This window comes from Salvelinus alpinus, chromosome 28 (genome assembly GCF_045679555.1).
Source record: "Salvelinus alpinus chromosome 28, SLU_Salpinus.1, whole genome shotgun sequence".
Lineage (NCBI taxonomy): Eukaryota > Metazoa > Chordata > Actinopteri > Salmoniformes > Salmonidae > Salvelinus > Salvelinus alpinus.
In genome coordinates this window covers 1384814-1410862 of record NC_092113.1, presented here as the reverse complement: position 1 = coordinate 1410862, position 26049 = coordinate 1384814, and the positions used below count along the sequence as shown (strand labels likewise).

Below are 26049 nucleotides of genomic sequence, written 5' to 3'. Positions count from 1 at the left end.
CACACTACGCCGCCAGGGACTCAAATCCTGCAGTGCCAGACGTGTCCCCCTGCTTAAGCCAGTACATGTCCAGGCCCGTCTGAAGTTTGCTAGAGAGCATTTGGATGATCCAGAAGAACATTGGGAGAATGTCAGATGAAACCAAAATATAACTTTTTGGTAAAAACTCAACTCGTCGAGTTTGGAGGACAAAGAATGCTGAGTTGCATCCAAAGAACACCATACCTACTGTGAAGCATGGGGGTGGAAACATCATGCTTTGGGCTGTTTTTCTGCAAAGGGACCAGGACGACTGATCCGTGTATAGGAAAGAATGAATGGGGCCATGTATCGTGAGATTTTGAGTGAAAACCTCCTTCCACACAGCAAGGGCATTGAAGATGAAACGTGGCTGGGTCTTTCAGCATGACAATGATCCCAAACACACCGCCCGGGCAACGAAGGAGTGGCTTCGTAAAAAGCATTTCAAGGTCCTGGAGTGGCCTAGCCAGTCTCCAGATCTCAACCCCATAGAAAATCTTTGGAGGGAGTTGAAAAACTGTGTTGCCCAGCAACAGTCCCAAAACATCACTGCTCTAGAGGAGATCTGCATGGAGGAATGGGCCAAAATACCAGCAACAGTGTGTGAAAACCTTGTGAAGACTTACAGAAAACGTTTGACCTCTGTCATTGCCAACAAAGGGTATATAACAAAGTATTGAGATAAACTTTTGTTATTGACCAAATACTTATTTTCCACCATAATTTGCAAATAAAATCATTAAAAATCCTACAATGTGATTTTCTGGAATTTTTTTTCTCATTTTGTCTGTCATAGTTGAAGTGTACCTATGATGAAAATTACAGGCCTCTCTCATCTTTTTAAGTGGGAGAACTTGCACAATTGGTGGCTGACTAAATACTTTTTTGCCCCACTGTACACTAAGTTGACTGTGCCTTTAAACAGTGTGGAAAATTCCTGAAAATTATGTCATGACTTTAGAAGTGTCTGATAGGCTAACTGACATGATTTGAGTCAATTGGAGGTGTACCTGTGGATGTATTTCAAGGCCTACCTTCAAACTCTTTGCTTGAAATCATGGGAAAATCAAAAGAAATCAGCCAAGAAGTCAGCCAAGAAATCAAAAGAAATCAGCCAAATTTCCAAATGCCTGAAGGTACCACGTTCATCTGTACAAACAATAGTATGCAAGTATAAACACCATGGGACCACGCAGCCATCATACCGCTCAGGAAGGAGACGTGTTTTGTCTCCTGGAGATGAACGTACTTTGGTGCGAAAACTGCAAATCAATCCCAGAACAGCAAAGGCCTTGTGAAGATGCTGGAGGAAACAGGTACAAAAGTATCTATATCCACAGTAAAACGAGTCCTATATCGACATAAACTGAAAGGCCGCTCAGCAAGGAAGAAGCCACTGCTCCAAATCCTCCATAAAAAAGCAAGACTACGGTTTGAAACTGCACATGGGGACAAAGATCGTACTTTTTGGAGAAATGTCCTCTGGTCTGATGAAACAAAAATATAACTGTTTGGCCATAATGACCATTGTTATGTTTGGAGGGAAAAGGACGAGACTTGCAAGCCGAAGAACACCATCCCAACCATGAAGCACGGGGGTGGCAGCATCATGTTTTGGGGGTGCTTTTCTGCAGGAGGGACTGGTGCACTTCACAAAATAGATGGCATCATGAGGTAGGAAAAATATGTGGATATTTTGAAGCAACATCTCAAGACATCAGTCAGGAAGTTAAAGCTTGGTCACAAATGGGTCTTCCATATGGACATTGACCCCAAGCATACTTCCAAAGTTGTGGCAAAATTGCATAAGGACAACTAAGTCAAAGTATTGGAGTGGCCATCACAAAGCCCTGACCTCAATGCTATAGTAAATGTATGGGTAGAACTGAAAAAGCGTGTGCGAGCAAGGAGGCCTTAAAACCTGACTCAGTTACACCAGCTCTATCAGGAGGAATGGGTCAAAATTCATCCAACTTATTGTGGGAAGCTTGTGGAAGGCTAGCCGAAACGTTTGACCCAAGTTAACAATTTAAAGGCAATGCTACCAAATACTAATTGAGTGTATGTAAACTTCTGACCCACTGGGAATGTGATGAAAGAAATAAAAGCTGAAATAAATCATTCTGTCTACTATTATTCTGACATTTCACATTCTTAAAATAAAGTGGTGATCTTAACTGACCTAAGACAGGGAATTTTTACTAGGATTAAATGTCAGGAATTGTGAAAAAAATGAGTTTAAATGTAGTTGGCTAAGGTGCATGTAAACATCCAACTTCAACTGTAAATATCTGTCTTCTCTCTCTTACCGTCCTCTGACACGTCAGACCACTCTGGGTTGGGGAACTCGTACTGTCCGTTCCTGATGCGTTTTTTCATCCCAGGGGAGATGGCCAGGCCGTGGTTAGAGTAGAAGGGAGGATATCCACACAGCCTAGGTGGAGGAGAGGAGAATATATAAGAACCACTTAAGGTGCTATGTCTTGTACACTGCAGTTATTGGGAATCGATTCATGCTGTCAAGCTATTTTGTATCACTTACAGGATATACATGATAACGCCCAGAGACCACATATCACAGGATTTGTCATACTTCTCTGGACCAAGAACCTCAGGGGCTGGGATCAAGGAGAGGAAATACAGACTCAAAATACATTGAAGCCTTATATTTTATGAACTTAATAATCAATGCCACTGAAATATTCATGAATAATTATACTGACAGGGTAGGCCGTACTATTAAACCAGTCAGTAAGACTGAGTTGCGTGCCCTTACCAACATAATAGGGGGTGTAGCATGGCGTTGCCAGGGAGTTGAGTGTGGTGATTTCTTTGGCAAAACCAAAATCGGTTAGTTTGAGGAGTGCATCTGGTTTTTTGGAGGTGTACAGCAGATTTTCTGGCTGACGGACGAGAAAATAGCATAATTATTTATTGGACTGAACATGTATGTAAAATAAGAGATGTTTAGTATAATTCTGTTCATTGAATCACCAGACAGACTTTACCTTAATGTCTCTGTGAGCGATGTCAATGGCATGCAGGTACTGGATGGCTTCTCCTATACTCTTCATGATGTCAGAGGCCTCTAGACGGGGTGGGAGAGAAGAGAAAGACCGAGTTAGAAGCATAACTGAGCGAGTGAACAGAGTTGAATACCAGTGGAGTGAAGGGATTAGAGGTCGACCGACTATTTTTAAACACTGATACAGATTGGAGGACCAAAATAAGCCGAAACCGATAAAAAATCAGCCGATTTTTATATATATATATATATATATATATATATATATATATATATATATATTTTTGTAATAATGACAATTACAAAAGTACTGAATGAACAATGAACACTTGTTTTAACTTAATATAATACATAAATAAAATCAATTTAGTCTCAAATAAATAATGAAGCATGTTTAATTTGGTTTAAATAATGCAAAAACACAGTGTTGGAGAAGAAAGTAAAAGTGCAATATGTGGATCCAGGACAGTTGCCAGCACCAGGCACTTGGTCTCCTCGGCCTTGGAGAACCACCTTGTCATGCTGTCCAACATGGTCTTCCGTAAAGTTTTGATGCCTTGAGTAGAAGAAACCTCCTGCTGCAGCATCAGCACCAACACACTGGGGATGATGCATGCGGCTGTAGAGTTGGAGTGGCACATCTCCAGTGTCACCTCCTCCATAGGTGCCAGTCTCAATTAGGTTAGAGACAATGTCCCACTGTGCAGCAGACAAACTGCTGATGTGTCCGTATTCACCTGCATACACATTCAGTGCACGCCACTGTTCAAACATCCTCTGCAACATGTGTAGTGTTGAATTCCAGCGAGTTTGAACTGCTTGGATGATGCTGTGTTTCGGAAGGCCAAGCGCTTCCTGAATGACCCTCAGACTCTGTTTGGCCAGTACAGAGTGGTCAAAGTGAGTTGCACAGCTCTTCAACATGGCAATAATGTCTAGCACAGCTCTCTGACTGGATAGGCCATCATTGATTACAAGCTGTAGGGTGTGTGCACTGCAGCTGAAGTCTGGAAGCTCTGCCAGTCTCATACCTTTCACCATGTCTGCCCCACTGTCCCTGAGGATCAGCACTACACGTTCTGTGTGGATTTCACAGTATTCCAATATGGTCAAAAACATCTCTCGGATGTAGTTTCCTGTGTGTGATCCAGTCATAGTCTTGACATTCAGCACAACCTGCTTTCTTGTCCAGACATTGTCAATGAAAATGTCCAGTAAGGCTCATCAGGGACTCTGTAGTGCCTGACCAGCAGTCAGTTGTGAATGCCATGTGTGGAGCATCCATTGGTGCCACCAGATTCTTCACAACTCTTTCATGTGTTTTATCTAGCATTTCTGTGGAGGTAGAATTGTTCATCTTTGATCCTGTACCAGGGTTCAGCAAGAGTAATCAGCCACTGAAAACAAACATCAGACACTACTGTGAATGGCTGGTTGTCAGTGGCAATCATCTCAAAAATTGCTTCATCCATCTTCTTGGCCCTTGGGTCTTTTGTCTTGCCATTTTGTTTGTTTATTCAAAAGTTGTAATATTGTAGCCTGCGATGTCTGTGACGTGTCTATCACCTTTTCCTTGTGAAGAATGTGTGTTTGCTTCCTTATGAGCTTTTGGATGGGTGTTCTTAAGGTGATTCCACAGGTTGGTGGTATTTTTTGACCTACATCTTTCTCACAAATAAGACACCTTGCTTTCCCTGGTGCCAATTCAATGTAATAGTCCCAACACTGGTGCTCTGCTTTTCTCTGCTGTCTGTATGATTATATTAATTTTACACACACACACCTCTCTGAAGTGACAAGGACACTGAAGAGTCTGCTTAGGAGACACAAATACTCTCAACTGTTTGAATAATAAAACTATAGTTTAAGTTACCTGTGATGAATGTTGAAAACAAAAACGAATTTCTATATGCACAAAATCCTATTTTAATAATGGGCATGGTAAGAATTGACTACCAGTGTGACTCATAATTTCCATGACACCTTCCAGCAAAATCTGAAAAGCGGTTCCTTCATTCATTTATTCCATAGGATATTTTTTAGATTCACTTCAAATAAGGTCTGTGTTTCGTGTAGGCTTACACCACCTTGCCAATTTGATAACTGTGTAGATATCCATAGGACAAGGTAACTCTGATCAATATTGGCTAAATATAAGAGAAGATATATATTTTTTTGTAGAGTGGATTTATGAAAATATGTTACCTTATATTTGTGAGATTTACACGGGCATCAACACGCTGAGGTGGTTTAAGCCTGCACGAAACAGACCTTATTTGAAGTAGATCAAGACATTCCCTACAGAAGAGATCAACGGTAAAATAACGAAGGAACCCCTTTCAAGTTCAGCTGCAAGTTATTATAGGAATTATGACGTGTCAACTATTTCTCTCTACCATTTGTATTTTATGTACCTTTGACTATTGGATGTGCTTATAGGCACTTTAGTATTGCCAGCCTATTCTCGGGAGTTGATAGGCTTGAAGTCATAAACAGCGCTGTGCTTCAAGCATTGCTAAGAGCTGCTGGCAAACGCAGCAAACCTTCTTGCCACAGCTCGCATTGATGTGCCATCCTGGATGAGCTGCACTACCTGAGCCACTTGTGTGGGTTGTAGACTCCGTCTCATGCTACCACTGGAGTGAAAGCACCGCCAGCATTCAAAAGTGACCAAAACATCAGCCAGGAAGCATAGGAACTGAGAAGTGGTCTGTGGTCACCACCTGCAGAACCACTCCTTTATTGGGGGTGTCTTGCTAATTGCCTATAATTTCCACCTTTTGTCTGTTCCATTTGCACAACAGCATGTGAAATTTATTGTCAATCAGTGTTGCTTCCTAAGTGGACAGTTTGATTTCACAGAAGTGTGATTGACTTGGAGTTACATTGTGTTGTTTAAGTGTTCCCTTAATTTTTTTGACCAGTGTATGTAAAACATGTATCTTTCAAAGTTTATGATGAGTCTTTCTCTTATTTGACGTGGCTCTCTGCAATTTCTCCGGATATTTTGGAGGCATTTCTGAACATGGCGCCAACCTAAACCGAGATTTGCGGATATAAATATGCACATTATCGAACAACACATAAATGTATTGTGTAACATGATGTCCTATGAGTGTCATCTGATGAAGATCATCAAAGGTTAGTGATTCATTTTATCTCTATTTCTGCTTTTTGTGACTATCTTTTGCTGGGAAAATGGCTGTGTTTTTCTGTGGCTATGTACTGAGCTAACATAATCGTTTGGTGTGCTTTCACCGTAAATCCTTTTTGAAATCAGACATGTTGGCTGGATTCACAACATGTGTAGCTTTAATTTGGTGTCTTTCATGTGTGATTTCATGAAAGATTGATTTTTATAGTAAAATATTTGAATTTGGCACGCTACATTTTTTCTGCCTTTTGGCCAAGTGGGACGCTACCGTCCCACATATCCCAGAGAAGTTAAGAGGCATTAGAAGACAAAAATGTATGTTACCAATTGAATAACATCTATTGCAGGATAAATCACTGTTAAAGTTTACATACTTGGTCATATATGGATGTTACATTTTACTTTATGGGTTGGTTATGAAGGCTTCTTCTAACCCATCGCTTTCTACTACATATAATAACATTAATATATATAATTTAGATAAAGATAATTGAATTAAGTCCAAAAATGGATGTAGCAACTACAGATTGTCCCTTTAAGTCTATCAAAAGTCTGCAAATTAGGCCTATTGATCATTTTTTCCCTTATCAGCATGAATTAGATTGAGCAATAAAAGCCCCACTTTTATTCCATAGGCAGGGATCTGCTGTTGCAAGAGCACATTTTCCACTGGTTTCAAAAACAATGATTGATAGGCAGCTTAACCTTCTTGAATTCAACCATTATTGAGTTCAAATACACATTGAAATTTGTGAACAGCCATCCACAACAACCACAATCCGTGAGGCTCAAATAGCTAAATGACAGCAGCAGCAGGATTCACATCAATGCTCTATGTAGATATGAATAATAAGTGATATCCGTATCGCCATAGACTACACCACTGCGGTCATCCTTACCTCTAAGGTATTATTCAAGTTGGATAATCTTTGGATGCCGACAGCAGTCGCACCATTGAAAGACATAGCTTGGACTGTAGCCTACACATTTGGCATGTCATCACAGTGGTCTCTGACTTGTGGTCAGACTCACTCAGGTGGAACAAACTTAAAAACTTGCGCCTTTTTTCAATGCTTATTAGAGAATTGTCAAACATTTTGTTACGCAAACATCCTTTCTGAATTTAAAAGTAATCCTCGATGTAATTCTCTAGTTTTTCAAAAGTATCTGTAATCTGATGACAATATTTTAGCTGGTAAAGGATTAGTTACCGTTTTTTCGTAAACCCTTACTTCCCAACTCTGATGTCACCTATGCGCTTAAATAGCGAATGGAGGACGCTTTACCCGTGGTTCATTTTCATGCCAGCCAGGTAGGCTATACTCCTGTTGTAAAGAGAAGCAATGTGCTTAATATTTGGAAAGTTAAGAAATAAATATAGTAGGTATAGTCTATAGAAAGCTGATGGGATCCTCGTTTTAATAGAGGTCATCATTGTATTCTACCGCAATTGCATAGCCTATAGAAATGTTGTGCAACATGAGCTCATGGGCTCTCATGAAGTGTTTGATTAGATTTTCGATTACATTTGTATTGATGTCAGAGTGATTAAATGCTCAATAGAGTGCTGAGTACCAGGCAGTTAACAAGATTGGTTGGCTACTAATGACCATCAGCAGCATCAGAGCTTGGAGAAGCCTAACTACCGTGACTAAACGGTCACATGGAATTTGACTGCCATGACTCGTTACCGCCGGTGTGGCGGTAATACGGTCCCCGTAACAGCCCTACTCATTACCTCTTTCTGTGAATGCCTGGTTCCCCCGGTCTTGAATATGGCTGAATAGCTCACCTCCATCCATACTAAAATGGAGAGAGAAAACATTGAATTACATAGGGTAAATGTGTGTGTGTGTGTGTGTGTGTGTGTGTGTGTGTGTGTGTGTGTGTGTGTGTGTGTGTGTCAGTCACCCACCACTCCATGACGATGAGCAGGCACTTCCTGCTTTGGTAGAGGTTTTCGTAGACGTCCATGATGCGTACGATGTGAGAGCATGGCGACGCCCTCCAGTGGAGCTCTACCTCCCGACGAGCCTTCGCACAATCCTGCAGCATCTGAAGAGAGGGGGCGGAGTAGATGAGAAGAGAGAAGAGTAAGGAGGGAATCAGAGGCTAAATCGGATCTTCATGGCTTCCTTTCCTCCTCTCCTTACCACCATTAAAATCAAATCAAACTTTATTTGTGACATGCACCGAACACAACCCGTGAAATGCTTACTTACAAGCCCTTAACCAAAAGTGCAGTTCAAGAAGATTACCACTGTTGTCAAAGATAACAGGTTTAAATAAAAGTGAAGGAAATATGATGGAAGAGTGAGAGACAATTACCAGCATGAGGGATTTTTAGGCCAATGAGGCAAACCACACAGAGCAAGCTGCTGACTAACATGTCTTTCAAAAGGTCACATCTAGATTTCTCCCCAACCAGTGTCTAGTGCAGCCTACTTTCTCCGCTATTGATAGTACATCAGGCCAGGGGTCTCAAACATGCAGTGTCTAACTTGTCATTGTTTCTGAATTAGAAAAACAATGCAGAAGATTTTCCATCCTCAGTTCACTCCAAGTTCAGAGGCCTCAAACCACAGACAGAGCAAAAGCCATCCAGAGGCAGTCACTTCCCTGATTTTGACATTCAGATCTGATTACGGCAGCCTCAGACACATCATAATACAATTTCCCTCCTTCCCAGATGGAACAAGCCTAATGGAACCTAATGAAATTACTCGCCAATTTGGGAGTTCAAGAACAATACCACACAAAAGACCAAGCTGGTTGAAAAAATAAAGGCTTAACACTTGGCCTGCCTGGCGTGTGGCTAGTAAGCAAACACATATTGACAATCAATCCACCACATCCGCCAAATGGTGGCCTTCCGGAATGGAAGGTGGCCGAGCTACAGCGGTGTTTGTGAGACCATGAGACATCCCGAAAATCTGTAGGGTTCGAACGGTTTGGCCCAAGATCCACTCTGGAAAGATGAGACTCGTGAATGTGATGGTGTTCTCAGTTTAACTCTACGACACCCACAAGTGTCAGGGGATTCGTCTGAAGTCGGTACCGCCAATCTGCCCACTTCTGTCTGTAGCATCCGAACAGTTTAGGCTACACACTAATATGACCACTCTATGGAAAGGTGAGACTCAGGAAAACGTACAAATAATAAACTCGGCAAAAAAAGAACCGTCCTCTCACTGTCAACTGCGTTTATTTTCAGCAAACTAATCATGTGTAAATATTTATATGAAAATAAGATTCAACAGACAAACTGAACAAGTTCCAAAGACATGTGACTAACAGAAACAGAACAAAGGGGGGGTCAAAATCAAAAGTAACAGTATCTGGTGTGGCCACCAGCTGCATTAAGTACTGCAGTGCATTTCCTCCTCATGGACTGCACCACATTTGCCAGTTCTTGCTGTGAGATGTTACCCCACCCTTCCATCAAGGCACCTGCAAGGTCCTGGACATTTCCGGGGGGAATGGCCCAAGTCCTCACCCTCCGATCCAACAGGTCCCATAAGTGCACAATGGGATTGAGATCTGGGCTCTTCGCTGGCCATGGCAGAACACTGACATTCCTGTCTTGCAGGAAATCACACAGAGAACGAGCAGTATGGCTGGTGGCATTATCATGCTGGAGGGTCATGTCAGGATGAGCCTGCAGGAAGGGTACCACATGAGGGATGAGGATGTCTTCCCTGTAACGCAGTGTTGAGAATGCTTGCAATGACAACAAGCTCATTCCGATGATGCTGTGACACCGCCCCAGAACATGACGGACCCTCCACCTCCAAATCGATCCCGCTCCAGAGTACAGGCCTCGGTGTAATGCTCATTCCTTCGACGATAACCGCGAATAAGACCATCACTGGTGAGACAAAACCGCGACTCGTCAGACAAAAGTACTTTTTGCCAGTCCTGTCTGGTCCAGCGACGGTAGGTTTGTGCCCATAGGCGACGTTGTTGCCGTTGATGTCTGGTGAGGACCTGCCTTACAACAGGCCACAAGCCCTCAGTCCAGCCTCTCTCAGCCTATTGCAGACAGTCTGAGAAATCCCTTAGAATGTATGTGTTGCCTCCGTAGGGTCACGCACTACTCATAAAGCAAAGGAGGGGTTTGTACCTGTCTCGGTATAGAGAATAACAATGGTCCAACGTATTTTTTTCACGCGGGTGAAGCAAGAGATGTGTTGGTGTAATTTAGGGAGAATTTTCCTAAAACGTCCTTTGTTAAAGTACAACGAATACAGCCTCGGGATATGCTGTTTTCAATTTGTTCAAAGTCCTGTGTAATTCCTTGAGTGCCAGCGTGGTGATGGATTGTGGGGCACTGTACACAGACGTGATACAAACACCTGTGAATTGTCTCAGGAGATAATGGGGTCAGCATTTGATTGCGAAGTATTCCAGGTCAGGGGAACAGAAACGCTTAAGGGTTTGTACATTCCTACCGCCACACCATGAGTTGTTGATCATGAAACGACAGTAGCAGATGACCCAAAAGTGGTTTGAGACTACTATGATTTCCCATTGCAGTCAATTAAATTGTAGCAATTCTGGTAACACTTAATAATTCATAAACAAACTTAATATCAGTAAAAACACGACAACTAATTGGTACGTTTACTTTTACTTGTGTGAATTTACATTATTGTCCCTCAATATCTTAAAGATACAGTGCATTTGGAAAGTATTCAGACCACTTTCCCTTTTCCACATTTATAGCCTTATTCTAAAATGGATTAAATAAAATAAAAAGTCCTCAATCTACACACAATACTCCATAATGATAAAACGAACAGGTTTCTAGAACTGTTTGCTAATTTATAAAAAATTATTTAGAGCTGTCCTCCCGGTCAAACTGAGCAATCGGGGGAGAAGGGTCTTCGGCAGGGAGGTGACCAAGTACTAGATGTCGACCGATTATGATTTTTCAACGCCGATACCGATACTGATTATTGGAGGACCAAAAAAAGCAGATACCGATTAATCGGACGATTTTAAAAAATATATTTATAATAATGACAATTACAACAAAACTTCAATTTGGTTTAAATAATGCAAAAACAAAGTGTTGGAGAAGAAAGTAAAAGTGCAATATGTGCCATGTAAAAAAGCTAACGTTTAAGTTCCTTGCTCAGAACATGAGAACATATGAAAGCTGGTGGTTCCTTTTAACACGAGACTTCAATATTCCAAGGTAAGAGGTTTTAGGTTGTAGTTAATATACACTGCTCAAAAAAATAAAGGGAACACTAAAATAACACATCCTAGATCTGAATGAATGAAATATTCTTATTAAATACTTTTTTCTTTACATAGTTGAATGTGCTGACAACAAAATCACACAAAAATTATCAGAAACAAGATTCTCTGGTCTGATGAAACCAAGACTGAACTCTCTGGCCTGAATGCCAAGAGTCACGTCTGGAAGAATGAAGCAGAGTACAGAAAGATCCTTGATGAAAACCTGCTCCAGAGTGCTCAGGATCTCAGACTGGGGCGATGGTTCACCTTCCAACAGGACTACAACCTGAAAATAGCTGTGCAGCGACACTCCCAATCCAACCTGACAGAGCTTGAGAGGATCTGCAGAGAAGAATGGGAGAAACTCCCCAAATACAGGTGTGCCAAGCTTGCAGCGTCAAACCCAAGAAAAAACAAGGATATAATCGCTGCCAAAGGTGCTTCAACAAAGTACTGAGTAAAGGGTCTGAATACTTATGTAAATGTAATATTTCTAAAAACCTACTTTGCCATGTCAATATGGGGTATTGTGTGAAGATTTAATACATTTGGAATAAGGCTGTAACATAACAACATTTGAAAAAAGTCAAGGGGTTTGAATACTTCACAAATGCACTGTATGTGGGTTTTTGGTAACGGAATTACAAGGCACAAGGCAATGTTTCTTAAACTTAGAGAAGGCAAATAATTTCTACCAAACTAAATATAAAAGTGCTGATATTAGGGTCTGAACTTCAATATTGTGTTTTTACATATTTAGCTTTTAAAAGAGACTTTCTGGTAGATGTCCAAAATCCCTTTTCCATCTGACCAGAAATCAAACTCTTTGCTTATTCCTAATTGTTAGGATGGCAAATGGTAATAAAATGTATATATGCTTTCATTTCAACAACTAAAAATATATAGACTCTTCGCTTTCATTTGACACCCAATTTGACATGCTCCCATGAACTTCACGTTGGTGCTCATAGGTACTTTACATGGAAATGCCCAACACACACAGAGACAGATAAGAGATTCTCCTCGTTAAAGTATTGTATACATTTGGAAATACCCAGTACAGTTGACTCCTGATATCACCTCAATGTAAATAGTCCTATATGCACTAAACCAAACATGCAGAAATCCAGAGCAAGTAAAAAGTAGGCCAACTGAATTTGAACAGGGGAACGGCACTAGTATGAATAAATAGCACTTAATCCATGTCGGAGGTTTAAGGCGCAAGGTGTCAGCGATGTTGCGTCCTCCTGACCCGGCTTACTGCGTGTAGCCTACCCACTTCCACGTCAACAAACATGAGTCACTCCCTGACTTCATTCAGTATTCACGGGAGGAAGGTGCGCCGTACAGCTGCCACTACCATTGCCTCAGCATGACACACACGTGTCTATGGACCACCTAAGCATTGTCACGAGAGCAGGATGTGATCGTCACAACTTTTATCAGGGAGAACGCTACTAGCCCAGTCAGTCTTAATGATAAAATGATTCCAGTGTGACGGAATTACAATTTGATTCAGATTTTTCACTTAAAAAAAAAAAAGTATGCCAAACATAAAAAACACTGATTTCAAAACGTTTAACAAACCACACAAACGCTATGCACAATGACTTTTGTACAATTTAGACAGACAAGTTCACAAAAACACATCTACTGGATGAACTGTCCAAATGGAAAGTTTGGTAACAGAATTACAGTAAAATCTCCTTCAGTTTTTATGCGACCACGTTTTCCAAAAACTCTTAAATATCTGCAGCCGGCTGCAACACAGCCCGGGATCGAGCCCGGATCTGTAATGATGCCTCGAGCACTGCAATGTAGTGCCTTAGACCGCTGCGCAACTTGGGAGGCTCTCGGTCATATTTTTTAAGACCTTTGAAAACTGAATAAGACCATTTATATAAATGAATGTAATACTTCAAAGGACCCGCGGACACTCTTGACAGTAGTTGAGTAGAGTTCAGTACAATACAATACAATACATTATACAGTACTGTTCTATACTCTACCTTTCTTTACTGTCCTGTACTCTACTTTCTTTACTGTATTGTGGGGTGGGAAAACATTTTCAGTGTAAACTTAAATGACTAAAACAGGATATAAAGTATGCAGAAAGTACTGTAGAGTACAGTATAACGTACTGTATTGAACTCTTCTCTACTACTGTTAGAGTGTCCACAGGTCCTTAGAAGTATTACATTCATTTATCTAAATGAAATGCCTTAACAGTAATCTCAAGGGAGAGGTTCGGTATGAAATACACTCCCTCCTAGATGTGCTGGGTGGTACCACCTCAAGGCTTACTATAAAAACAGCGCGCCTTATTTGGCAATGGTCCTGGTAAATGGAGTGTGCCAATATATTTTGCATGATGTTTCCTTGACAAGACTACTGACGTTACACAAATTTCAAAAGGCAGTAAGGCACATTTCCGTACTTTCGTGTAAAAAATAAATAATATGTTTTTAATTAGGCGGATAGCCAGGTGCACAAATGAAGCATTTGTGTTTAGTGAGTCCGCCAGATCAGAGGCAGTAGGGATGACCAGGGATGTTCTCTTGATAAGTGTGTGAATTGGACCATTTTCCTGTCAAAATGTAACGAGTACATTTTGGGTGTCAGGGAAAATGTATGGAGTAAAAAGTACATAATTTTCTTTAGAAATGTAGCAAAGTAAAAGTTGCCAAAAATCGAAATAGTAAAGTACAGATACCCCAAAAAACTACTTCAGTAGTACTTGAAAGTATTTTTACACCACTGGTCCACATTTCAAAAAATTGTTTCGCGTGCAATGGGGGGGGTATTCAAACTTACACCGCAAGTGGAAATAGATGTCAGGAACTTGGTGCCTTACCCCTGTGAGCTGACTGTCCTCGGCCCGGTTTCCCAAAAGCATTTTAAGGCCAAGTTCATTGTTAGGCCGTCATTGTAAATAAAAAATGTGTTCTTAACTGACTTGCCTAGATAAATCAAAAACACAAATATCATTAGAACCTTTGTAGGAGCCTCGTTAAAATATCCGAGCTGTTTACTAAAACCAATGTTATTAACGCTGCACTTAAAACGCTCATATTCTAACACCAGCCTCAGAGCACTCCTAGAACAGCCACGTTACTAGAAGTTGCTGGAAGCTTTTTGCCCTCCCGCATCACTTTATAAAGAGAAGATCTCCGCTAAACATAGAAGAATAACAGTGATATCTGTCTCTCCAGGAGCTGATCTGTCGTCAGTATTTCGGAATAATTCTTAATGTTATGGTAATATTTGAAAGGAGAAAGCTGACCAGAGAGCACCGCTGCTCTTTTGATCCTATCAGTATCGACACGTGCCTCAACGACACACTTAGCAAAAGCATCTTTGGCCGTTGTAAGAAAGATACATCGTTAAAAAACACTTGTAAGCCTAAATTTCATCGCTATTGGGAAACCGGGCCCAGAGCCGTATTTGCTCGCGATGCACATAATTAAATTATCAGAGTGCCAGTGTACTTCTGGTAAAAAATACTTTAGAGAAAGTGTTGTGATCAGGTACAACTACGTTACCCACCCCCAAAATGAATACTTATGAGCAATTCCCCAACACCCAACACTTCTGACCTAAACACTTTTTTTATTTGAAGTGGTTGGCTGAAATTATGGTTAAGATTTACCATTTAATACCGCAACATTGTCTCTGCGGCCTCGACATCCGTGCCATTGGCCACGCCCACTACCCTCCTCCCCCCACGCGACCTTTGCCACCGCTGCTGGGGGGGAAAAAATCATAGGGGAAACACTAACTGTACTGTGTTGTCCAAATTTGTGAATCAGAAGTCTACGATTGGTTCAGATTTGGTCAGGCCAAGGCGGTCTGACAATTAACTACTTTCAATGCCCATGGACGTATGGTGTCAGTCGGTGCTCAACGGGTGAGGATACTTGTTACAGTAAATTGAAAGAGGGTAGGTTGTAGGCATCATGGTAGGCGTCAGTAAGAGCCGGGAGAGGTGACATTAACTGGAGAGAGAGAGAGAGGAGACAGAGCGAGAGCGGCAGAGAGAGGAGAGTAAGGGGTTGTCCAGACTGTTTTCACAGTCTTGCTTTGACCAACAGAAGACAGAGAGAAAGCAGTTATTAGCTGAACATAACAGTATGCCAGTGGAAGTGAGGACAGTAGCAGTGGAAGGGAGGACAGTAGCAGGTGACCCAACTGTGGATTGTGACTACTATGATTTCCCCATTGTAGCCAATTCCGATTTGGTAACAGAATTACAAGTTTAAATCACTTAAGAATTCATAAAAACAAAAACAACAAATAGACTACAACTTCTTTTATTACCCATTAGGGCAGTGTTTCTGCCTGCGAGCCCCAGCGTTAGCCGGCAGGCAAAGATCATTGAAAACTTCCCCTGATAGTTCCTCCGTCTGCTCCTCTGGGATCTATTATTAGCCCTGACGCACGTGTACCCCTCCTCCTTGATATTGGCAGTCTACCTTTACTTGTCACATCTGATAACTTTCATTATCCTCCCTCTTCATGGAGAGAAAATCGTTTTTTCTATTTTTGGTAGAGGAATTACAAGACAATGTTTCTTCAACTTATAGAATGCAAATAATTCATCCAAAACGAAATATTTGTAAAAAAGTGTTTGCAGGGGTCTTTACTTCAACATTGTGTTTTGTCATATTTTATATAACTCTTAAGAACTCCTGATTTAGTCGAGAAATCAAATACTTTGCATATTCTTCATTTTGGAATGGGAAATGGTTGAAAAATGTATTCAAGAAAGTACAGTATTCAGACCACTTGACTTTTTCCACATTCTACTACGTTACATTTGCCTTATTCTTAAATGGATTAAAAAATATATTTACAAAAACTCTTCAATACACAAACACCCATAATGAAAGAGCAAAGAGGTTTTGACATTTTTGCAAATGTATATATATATTAAAAAAAGAATACTGAAATGTCATATTTAAATACAGTTGAAGTTGGAAGTTTACATACACCTTAGACAAATACATTTAAACTCAGTTTCACAATTCCTGACATTTAATCCTTGTAAAAGTTCCCTGTCTTAGGTCAGTTAGGATCACCACTTTATTTTAAGAATGTGAAATGTCAGAATAATAGAAGAGAGAATTATTTATTTCAGATTTTCTTTCTTTCATCACATTCCCAGTGTGTCAGAAGTTTACATACACACAGAATATTGGAATTTTCACGCTTTTTCAGTTCTGCCCACACATTTTCTATAGGATTGAGGTCAGGGCTTTGTGATGGCCACTCCAATACCTTGACTTTGTTGTTCTTAAGCAATTTTGCCACAACTTTGGAAGTATGCTTAGGGTCATTGGCCATTTGGAAGACCCATTTGCGACCAAGCTTTAACTTCCTGACTGATGTCTTGAGATGTTGCTTCAATATATCCACATAATTTTCCTCCCTTAAGATGCCATCTATTTTGTAAAGTGCACCAGTCCCTCCTGCAGCAAAGCACCCCCACAACATGATGCTGACACTCCCGTGCTTCACGGTTGGGATGCTGTCCTTCGGATTGCAAGCCTCCCCCTTTTTCCTCCAAACATAACGATGGTCATTATGGCCAAACAGTTCTATTTTTGTTTCATCAGACCAGAGGACATCCAAAAAGTATGATCTTTGTCCCCATGTGCAGTTGCGAACCGTAGTCTTGCTTTTTTTAATGGCAGTTTTCGAGCAGTGGCTTCTTCCTTGCTGAAATGAAAGGCCTTTCATGTTTTGTCGATATAGGACTCATTTTACTGTGGATATAGATACTTATGTACCCGTTTCCTCCAGCATCTTCACAAAGTCTTTTGCATGGTTCTGATTTGCACTTTTCAAATCCAAAGTTTGTTCATCTCTAGGAGACAGAATTTTGAATTTCTGAGACTTTTTTGGCTATAGTGCTACTGTTGTGTGCTCCTTCCTGAGCGGTATGATGGCTGCGTGGTCCCATGGTGTTTATACTTGCGTACTATTGTTTGTACAGATGAACGTGGTACCTTCAGGCGTTTCATTGCTCCCAAGGATGAACCAGAATTGTGGAGGGCTACTATTTTTTTTTCTGAGGTCTTGGCTGATTTCTTTTGATTTCCCCATGATGTCAAGCAAAGAGGCACTGAGTTTGAAGGTAGGCCTTGAAATACATCCACAGGTACACCTCCAATTGACTCAAATGATGTCAATTAGCCTATCAGAAGCTTCTAAAGCCATGACTTAATTTTCTGGAATTTTCCAAGCTGTTTAAAGGCACAGTCAACTTAGTGTATGTAAACTTCTGTCCCACTGGAATTGTGATACAGTGAATTATAAGTGAAATAATCTGTCTGTATCACAATTGTTGGAAAAATTACTTGTGGCATGCACAAAGTAGATGTCCTAACCAACTTGCCAAAACTATAGTTTGTTAACAAGACATTTGTGGAGTGGTTGAAAAACGAGTTTTAATGACTCCAACCTAAGTGTATGTAAACTTCTGACTTCAACTGTATGTATTCAGACCCTTTACTCAGTACTTTGTTGAATAACCTTTGGCAGAAATTACAGCCTCAAGTTTCTTCCCTTTCCCTACAAGCTTGGCACACCTGTATTTTTGGAGTTTCTCCCATTCTTCTCTGCAGATCCTCTGTCAGCTTGGATGGGGAACATCCCTGCACAGCTATTTTCAGGTCTCTGCAGAGATGTTTGATCGGGTTCAAGTCCGGGCTTTGGCTGGGCAGCTCAAAGACATTCAGAGACTTGTCCCGAAGCCACTCCTGCGTTGTCTTGGCTGTGTGCTTGGGGTTGTTGTCCTGATGGAAGGTGAACCTTCGCCCCAGTCTGATGTCCTGAGCACTCTGGAGCTCAAGGATCTCTTTGTACTTTTCCCTGTTCATCTTTCCCCTTGATCCCGACTAGTCTCCCAGTTCCTGCAGCATGATGCTGCCATCACCATGCTTCACCATAGGGATGGTGCCGGGTTTCCTCCAGACGTGACACTAGGCATTCCAGTCTAAAGAGTTCAATCTTGGTTTCTTCAAACCAGACAATTTTGTTTCTCATGGTCAGAGAGTCTTTAGGTGCCTTTTGGCCAACTCCAAGCGGGCTGTCATGTGCCTTTTACTGAAGAGTGGCTTCCGTCTGGCAACTCTACCATAAAGGCCTGATTGGTGGAGTAATGCAGAGATGGTTGTCCTTCTGGAAGGTTTACCCATCTCCACAGAGGAACTCTGGAGCTCTGTCTCAGTGACCATCGGGATCTTGGTCACCTCCCTGACCAAGACCCTTCTCTCCCAGTTTCTCAATTGGAGTCTTAGTGGTTCCAAACTTCTTCCATTTAAGAATGATGGAGGCCACTGTGTTCTTGGGGTTCTTCAATGCTGCAGAAATGTTTTCGTACCCTTCCTCAGATCTACGCACCGACACAATCCTGTCTCTGAACTCTACTGACAAATCCTTTGACATAATGGCTTGGTTTTTCTCTGACATGCACTGTGGGACCTTTATATAGACAGGTGTGTGCCTTTCCAAATAATATCCAATCGATTGAATTTACCAAAGGTGGACTCCAATCAAGTTGTAGAAACATCAAGGATGATCAATGGAAACAGGATGCACCTGAGCTCAATTGAGTCTCATATCAAAGGGTCTGAATAATTATGTACGTAAGGCATTTCTGTTTTTAAATGTTTAATAAATTTGCCAAAATTTGCTTTGACATTATGGGGTAGTGTGTGTAGATGGATGACAAAAAAAATCCTTACATTTTAGAATAAGGCTGTAACGTAACAAAAGGTGGAAAAAGTAAAATGGTCTGAATACTTTCCGAATGCACTGTACAATAATATATTTATGGATTTAAGGTATTGTTCTCTATTCAACCATATTTAATGACCCTAAAACAGTCCACTCCGCTTATATAAACCACAGGGACTGTGGATTATGAGTCAACACGCGCATCACAATTAGGTAGTATTCTGGTATTCCATTTTGCTGATGGCAGAAGATTTCATCATGAATCATAAATTCCTGCTAATTCATTCAGGCAAAAACAGGAAGGAATATTTTCCTCACAGACAGGCTAGCCATTGGCAGATATATGGGAGAAAATCTTCCCTCTGTATACCGGTAAGAATTTGCAGCTAGGGAAGAATCTGCTCTACTCACGCAAAACCCCCTGAAAGGACACCTTTGGGAAGGGAAATGTTGGTCTTATTTCCAGTACAACAGAATTTCAGAAACACACACGGCCGACTAAATCATACAGTACAACCCTGAAGAGCCCAGTCAGCCCAGCTTGTTGATAGAGGACTTGGCTACAGTGCATACAGATGAGGCCAGGCTCGTAGACAAACCTCTATCCAGAGTGGGAAAGGCCATCTAAGATCATGGTTCGTCATTCCAGGGAGGTCTCTGCTGGTTTGTGCAGAGTAAATGTACCCGTCACTGGATACCTTCCCTGCCCAATAAATGCTGATAATATCAGTGTGGAGCATGGTGCTGTAGGACTCCAGACCAAATAATCCCCAGTCCGCTCTGGCCACTCGTGCTAGGCTACTTTTAGACAAAGGCATGTCCCTATCGTTCTCCTCCAGCTAAAAGTATTAGCATGGGCCAAGCAGTGGAGGAAAAGACAGCGGGCATGGAGTCATTAATGGCAAACCTGTCATCTTCAGATCGTAAATGACCTTGACTTACGGTAGAGTACGCAAATGCTGTACAGTGAACACCATTCTCTCCATCCCTGTTAGGCCAAATAGTATTTGCCTGGCCCAGGCAGAGGAGGAAATGATAAGGATGGGGTGTAGACTATAAGCCTAAAAGAAAAGCTCTCCTTTTCAAAGAATTTGGACGCAGTAGAAAGGAAGGATTTGTGAGGTTACAAAAAAATTCTAAAGTTGACTCTGTATTCGAAGATGACCTGAGAAAGAGATCTAAATATCTAGCCTTATATGACTGTGGGAAAGGAAGTATGACATCTGTTGTTGTATAATTCCTCCTAAAGGCAATGTGTAAAATACACTGGATCAACAAACCACTGATCAATGAAGCCCATCTACTGTATATAAGCTTACAGAGCCAAAGCCACGGACACAATATAGCATTACAAGCTGCTAGAGGGTGATCGATGAGTAAGGGATAAACGGTGACGTCCTGTATATTTGCGGAGTTCATTTTTCCAAGGTAATGTACAGAACGGAGGCGTTTATCCTGCTTATACCACAGTTGGCAAATAAAACAATACTATAGCACAGTAGGAAAGAAACGTACATTGATATTTTCATTCTATAAGCAAAATCATACTTCCTCATGTTTTGGTTGCTAGAGACGCGACCCAGTTTGTTCTATTAGTTCTAGATTTATGGATGCGACCCAGTTGTTCGTTCTATATGTTCCGTTGCCATGCTCGCGGGCAACATTCTTATCCCTTGCTTAATAGCTAGCCAACTAGCTACGTCTAAAAACAGTAACGACCACTGCAGCCAGAATAACAGCAAAGTAGCTGCATTTTCTATTGACATTCATTTGGATACATCAATAAAAATGAACTGACGATGCCCAATTTTGCATGGCATAACTAAAAAAGTTTGCCTTATCAGGACACGGAACACTGTTCCTTACGAGGAGATCGCATTGCATATCAAACATTAGGCTAGAAGCTAGCTAAATACTTTGTTACTAACAAACCTATCAATATGACAACTGAATGTTTTTAAAATCTGTTGCTGATTTTTTTTAATTTTAAATAAATAATAAATAAAAAAATCACTGGTCAAAACTAGAAACATGTGGGAGGATGACAGCTTAGTGCCACTTGCGTCATGACTGCAACAGTAGGGACTGGAGAAATTCATGTTCATCATTAGATGCTCCCAAAACAAAATGTCTCTCCAAAAACAAATCAGCTAGCTAGCTTAGTTTTGCATTTTTGGTACTGCATTTACAATGTATCCAATTTCCGTTTGTGTGGTTATTGGTTTAGCATTCTGTAACTTTGTAGCAAGTATGGTCTGCATGTGTAGGTGCATATTGTTTCAAGATTGCAAGGTATCCTGATTATTTTCTAACTGTCCATTATCTGGTTTTAATGCCCATTCTAGAATGCCCTTCTAGCCCATAAGAAATTAGTAATCAACAATGCTGTAATATGGGGCTGGGCGGTATACCGTATTTTATGATATACCGGTATTGATGCAGGGACCGGTTTGGGTTTTTACTTTACCTTCTATACCAGTATTTTAATGTTTGGTTTGTTAAACGTGATACGCCATGTGTAATGTCAATTTTTATAGTTTACTTTGCTACTTGAGTCATCTCTCTCCGCGCCACTTTCCACACAGACCTAGCCACGCCCCCTGTCACTCAAGGAGCGCATTTGATATGTCTCAACCACGAGACACTTGCGTTCAGTCTGCATGGTCAATGCAGTACATGCAACAATGTTCATGACAACAATGCTGTTTTCACTTTGCTTCTTAATATAAATCCACTGGCAATCTATAATGATACTATTAGTTTGTGTTTCTTACATCAGCAACCAGGTAGTTTGTCTTTTCTTAGAAAGTTGCCCTAAATCTTGTGAGACACTAATTGTTAGCTGCTAATGCTAATAAATGTACTGAGTAAGAGCAAACGTAGCTAGCTAATACAGCCTGATAATACCAGTGATGGTGTAGACCTAAATCAGCATGTTGTTTGTGCAGCAGTATCTTCTAAATCAAAGAGGAATATGCAAAGAAAGAATATGTAAGCTACATTAAGTAGATAAGAGAAAACATGCAATGTAGCCAAAGCTTTAAGGGTCCCCTAGGAAACACTTATCAACACTTCATTTCCTACCCTGTCACAATAACTCCTCCCTGGCATTTTAATTTGTCATCATCTCAAACACTGTATTCAATGTGCCCACTATTATATTCTAACTGTAGAATTAGAATAGTAATTATATTTCCATGATTCAAACTGTTTTGCTCTAATTCGAAAGTCATAATCGCAATTACAACATTTGGCTAAAAATAAGTCCTCGATTATTTGCCCATATCGTGCAGCCCTACATGGCAGTGTGGAAATTACCTCAATTGAGCAGTGGTGTAAAGTACTTAAGTAAAAATACTTTCAAGTACTACTTAAGTCGTTTTGTTCTTCGTATCTGTACTTTACTTGACAACTTTTACTTCACTACATTCCTAAAGAAAATACTGTACTTTTTACTCTATACATTTTCTCTGACATCTAAAAGTACTTGTTACATTTTGAATGCTTAGCAGGACAGGAAAATGGCCAAATTCACACACTTGTCAAGAGAACATCCCTGATCATCTACTGCCTCTGATCTGGAGGACTCACTAAACACAAATGGTTTGTTTGTAAATTATGTCTGAGTGTGCCCCTGGCTATCAATAAATTTAAAAAAATAAAGAAAATGGTGCCATCTGGTTTGCTTAATATAAGGAATTTGAAAATGGTTTATACTTTTACTTTTGATACTTAAGTACATTTCATCAATTACATTTACTTTTGACACTTAAGTATATTTAAAGCTAAATACTTTTATACTTTTACTCAAGTAGTATTTTACTGGGCGACTTTCACTTTTACTTGAGTAATTTTCTATTAAAGTATCTTTACTTTTACTCAAGTATGACAACTGGGTACTTTTTCAACCACTGCAACTGAGTGCAGGAAACACAGAAATTATGAAAGTGCTGAAATTGTTTTGGTTGAAGTTGAATTGAACAGTATAAACCAATCAGAATGGAGAAAGACTCATTGAAATCACTTAGAATGTATGTGCTGCCACCCTAGGATCACTCACTACTCAAAAAGCAAATGTAGAACTTTTATTATTCAAAAACTAAATACAGTCAAATAGTCCTTTAAAAAAATATATATATACCGTGATATAATATTTTGGCCATATCGCCCAGCCCTACTGTGGTATAAATATACACATATATACGCATATACACATCATCTTCACACTCATCTCCACTTCAAAGTCAAGCTGGGCTCAGCATCCCAAAGCTGCAACCCTGGTCCCCCAAATAGAGCAGGTGTCCAGGAGGAGGACACATGCATTAGGGCTGACTAATAGATCCCAGAGGAGCAGACTGAGGAACTCTCAGGGGAAGTGATCCATTTTCAATGATCTTTGTCTGCCTACTAACACTGGGGCTTGCAGGCAGAAACACTGCCCCGAGGAGTAATGAAAGGGGGAAGCGTGTGTGTCTGTGAGATCAGAGGAAGAGTGTGTGAGGTGAAAGGAGACAGGAGGGGGTGGGATGCTGTTATTGGTTAAGGCTTATCTGAGAGATCTGTTAAGACTCATTGCTTTCATTTTTCTGAGTATTTAAAAAACAATGTCAGAATAGGTGCAGAAGATCCCTAAATGCAGACATATTCAAACAAGATCAGAAAGTTTACCCATTTTAAAATAAGAGGAGAGGCTGACCGTAATGCAATCAAAAAAGCAATGATTTGCTCTATCAACAACCCTGATGGTTAGATATGAATCATAGGATTTATAGTGTATAGTCAGGGTCTCAGAGAGAAAGTGGCACCCACAAGAGACTAACTGGGTATCGGTGGGACTCTCATCTGCGCTCTTATGAGTAAACAGATTTCTCACCCCAATTTTTTAAAAACAGAAACCTATTGTGCTTCAAATCATCCATATCACACAGTACTAAATAGAGCCATGACTATATGGAACTCGATTCCACATCAAGTAACTGATGCAAGCAGTAAAATCAGATTTAAAAAATATATTTTTTAAACCTTATGGAACAGCGGCGACTGAAGCAAAACAGCAGCTAATGCGGATCCATAATAAATACAAGTACAAATCACATTATATGGTAACAAAGTAACAAAGTTGCAAGTGAGATTTATTAACTTATTCAACTTCCAGTCTGGAAATGGAATGTGCTTTGAAAATGTGTGGGTATGTCTTAAGGAATTAATTCGCGTTTTTGCTGTCAAAATAAAATTTCGGCCATTGCACATGGAAGTGCACTACCATAATTGATCATTCATCAGTGGGATGGTAAAAATACTCATACTCGATTGTGATTACAAATATGCAGGGCTATAGACGCACCATTTCTCAAAATGTAAAATGGTTCCCCTTTCTTGACCACTTTAGACAGTTTCACTTGGTAGTCTCAAATAAAAAGAATAACAACATTGTTTCAAGTCGAGTGATACACAAAACACATTTACCTTCAGAGCGCATTTATCTCCACTTCCTTTTTGGAATATTTCCAATACTTTCCCATTGATTCCCATACCAAGGACTTGATTTGTAACTTTGTAGTCGTCAGTTATGGCATTCTTTTTTATTTGAAGAGGGTTGTGGGGTTTGACGAAAAACGGAGCAGAGTTCAGATTTGGCACTTGCTGTTGTTGCTGGTTCGGAAACGCCGGTTGGTTCTGGTTTTGAGGATTCGACAACATTTTTCTGATTTGGTTTGAGAGCGCGGGTTCACTGATAACAATTCTAATTTCTCCGCCGTGAAATCCTCAGTTAAGATGGAAACAGTGGCTTCCTTAATGGTTCGCTAATGCTAGCTACCTACCTGCTGATGTGTGGTTGCACTAGCATGCTAACGATCTAGCAATATCTCACAGTGCTACAGTCAACAGTACCCTTAAAATAACTTTAGATAGATAGCCAACGAACTAGCTAGCTAACCTACTTGCTTATGAACCGTCGCGTGATATTCATATCTAGCAAAGTTATATCAACTTATCTGGCGGCGAAGCTAGTTGGCTAAGTTGACTCGTTCACTGCCACCTGCATTAAAGTCACCACCAGAGAAAGGAGGAGGGGTTATTTTTCGTGAAGCGGACACCACAGATAGAACAATGAGACAGACATTTCACTGGATGTATAAATATGAAGCATCCGCTTGGCGTTTCCACTCACTACCACATATGGTAGTGAGTGGTGGTGAGGGGAAGCCCAGCGGCCGGCAGTGGGAGAAGTTGAAAGGAGATGGAGTTTGGCCTAGATTCTGCAAATCTTCTCATCGATTAAACACTTGATCTCAATCCAATATTATTTCCCCAAAACTAAAATATGTTATGAACAGAGTGGACTAAGTTTTGTAGACTTTACCCTTTGACAAAGTTTTACAAAATCACGTTGTCTAGGTGTGCAAAGGCGAATTTAGTTATTTCACACGCGTAGTGCATAGGCCAATAGGATCTCGCTAGCTCGTGCTTGGCTCTGCCCACCTCGTTTGTTCTGCCCACTATGACTCATCTGTTCCAGTTGGAAACGTGGTCTCTTGTTTTAGTTATAAAAAATCTTTGCAGACGCTTTCCTTTCATTGACAAGATGTTATCATGTCTTATCATGTCTTATCATGTCTTTGTGGCTTCTCTGTCTTTACAAGGTAGCTCCCCCTGCAATAAAAATCCCCTGACTTCAGTATCGAATGGGCCAGACGTCACGACTTCGCAGGTTGTCTGTTGATTTTCCCCCGACTCTCGCTTCCCATGACCTCACACTTGTAGCTCGAGGCTCGAATCATGGATTGGCAGGCATCAGAGAGCGGTCTCTGGACATGGTGGGCAAATTATCTAATTTCCCCAATAACAAAAACACATGTTG

At 40.7% G+C, this 26049-nt stretch overlaps 1 protein-coding gene across 1 annotated transcript in view; it reads right to left on the bottom strand.

The window, feature by feature from the left end:
• LOC139556919 (MAP kinase-activated protein kinase 2-like) overlaps positions 1–25300 on the bottom strand; it is a 30947-nt gene extending 5647 nt beyond the window's left edge. The window contains exons 1-7 of the mRNA XM_071371052.1: positions 24654–25300; positions 8116–8255; positions 7939–8003; positions 3030–3109; positions 2798–2924; positions 2564–2639; positions 2331–2455 (exon numbers count right to left, since the gene is read on the bottom strand). Coding sequence (XP_071227153.1) covers positions 2331–2455; positions 2564–2639; positions 2798–2924; positions 3030–3109; positions 7939–8003; positions 8116–8255; positions 24654–24887 — 847 coding nt within the window. The 5' untranslated portion in view covers positions 24888–25300. The remainder of the gene's footprint in view (positions 1–2330; positions 2456–2563; positions 2640–2797; positions 2925–3029; positions 3110–7938; positions 8004–8115; positions 8256–24653) is intronic.
• Between the last annotated feature and the right edge of the window lie 749 nt (positions 25301–26049).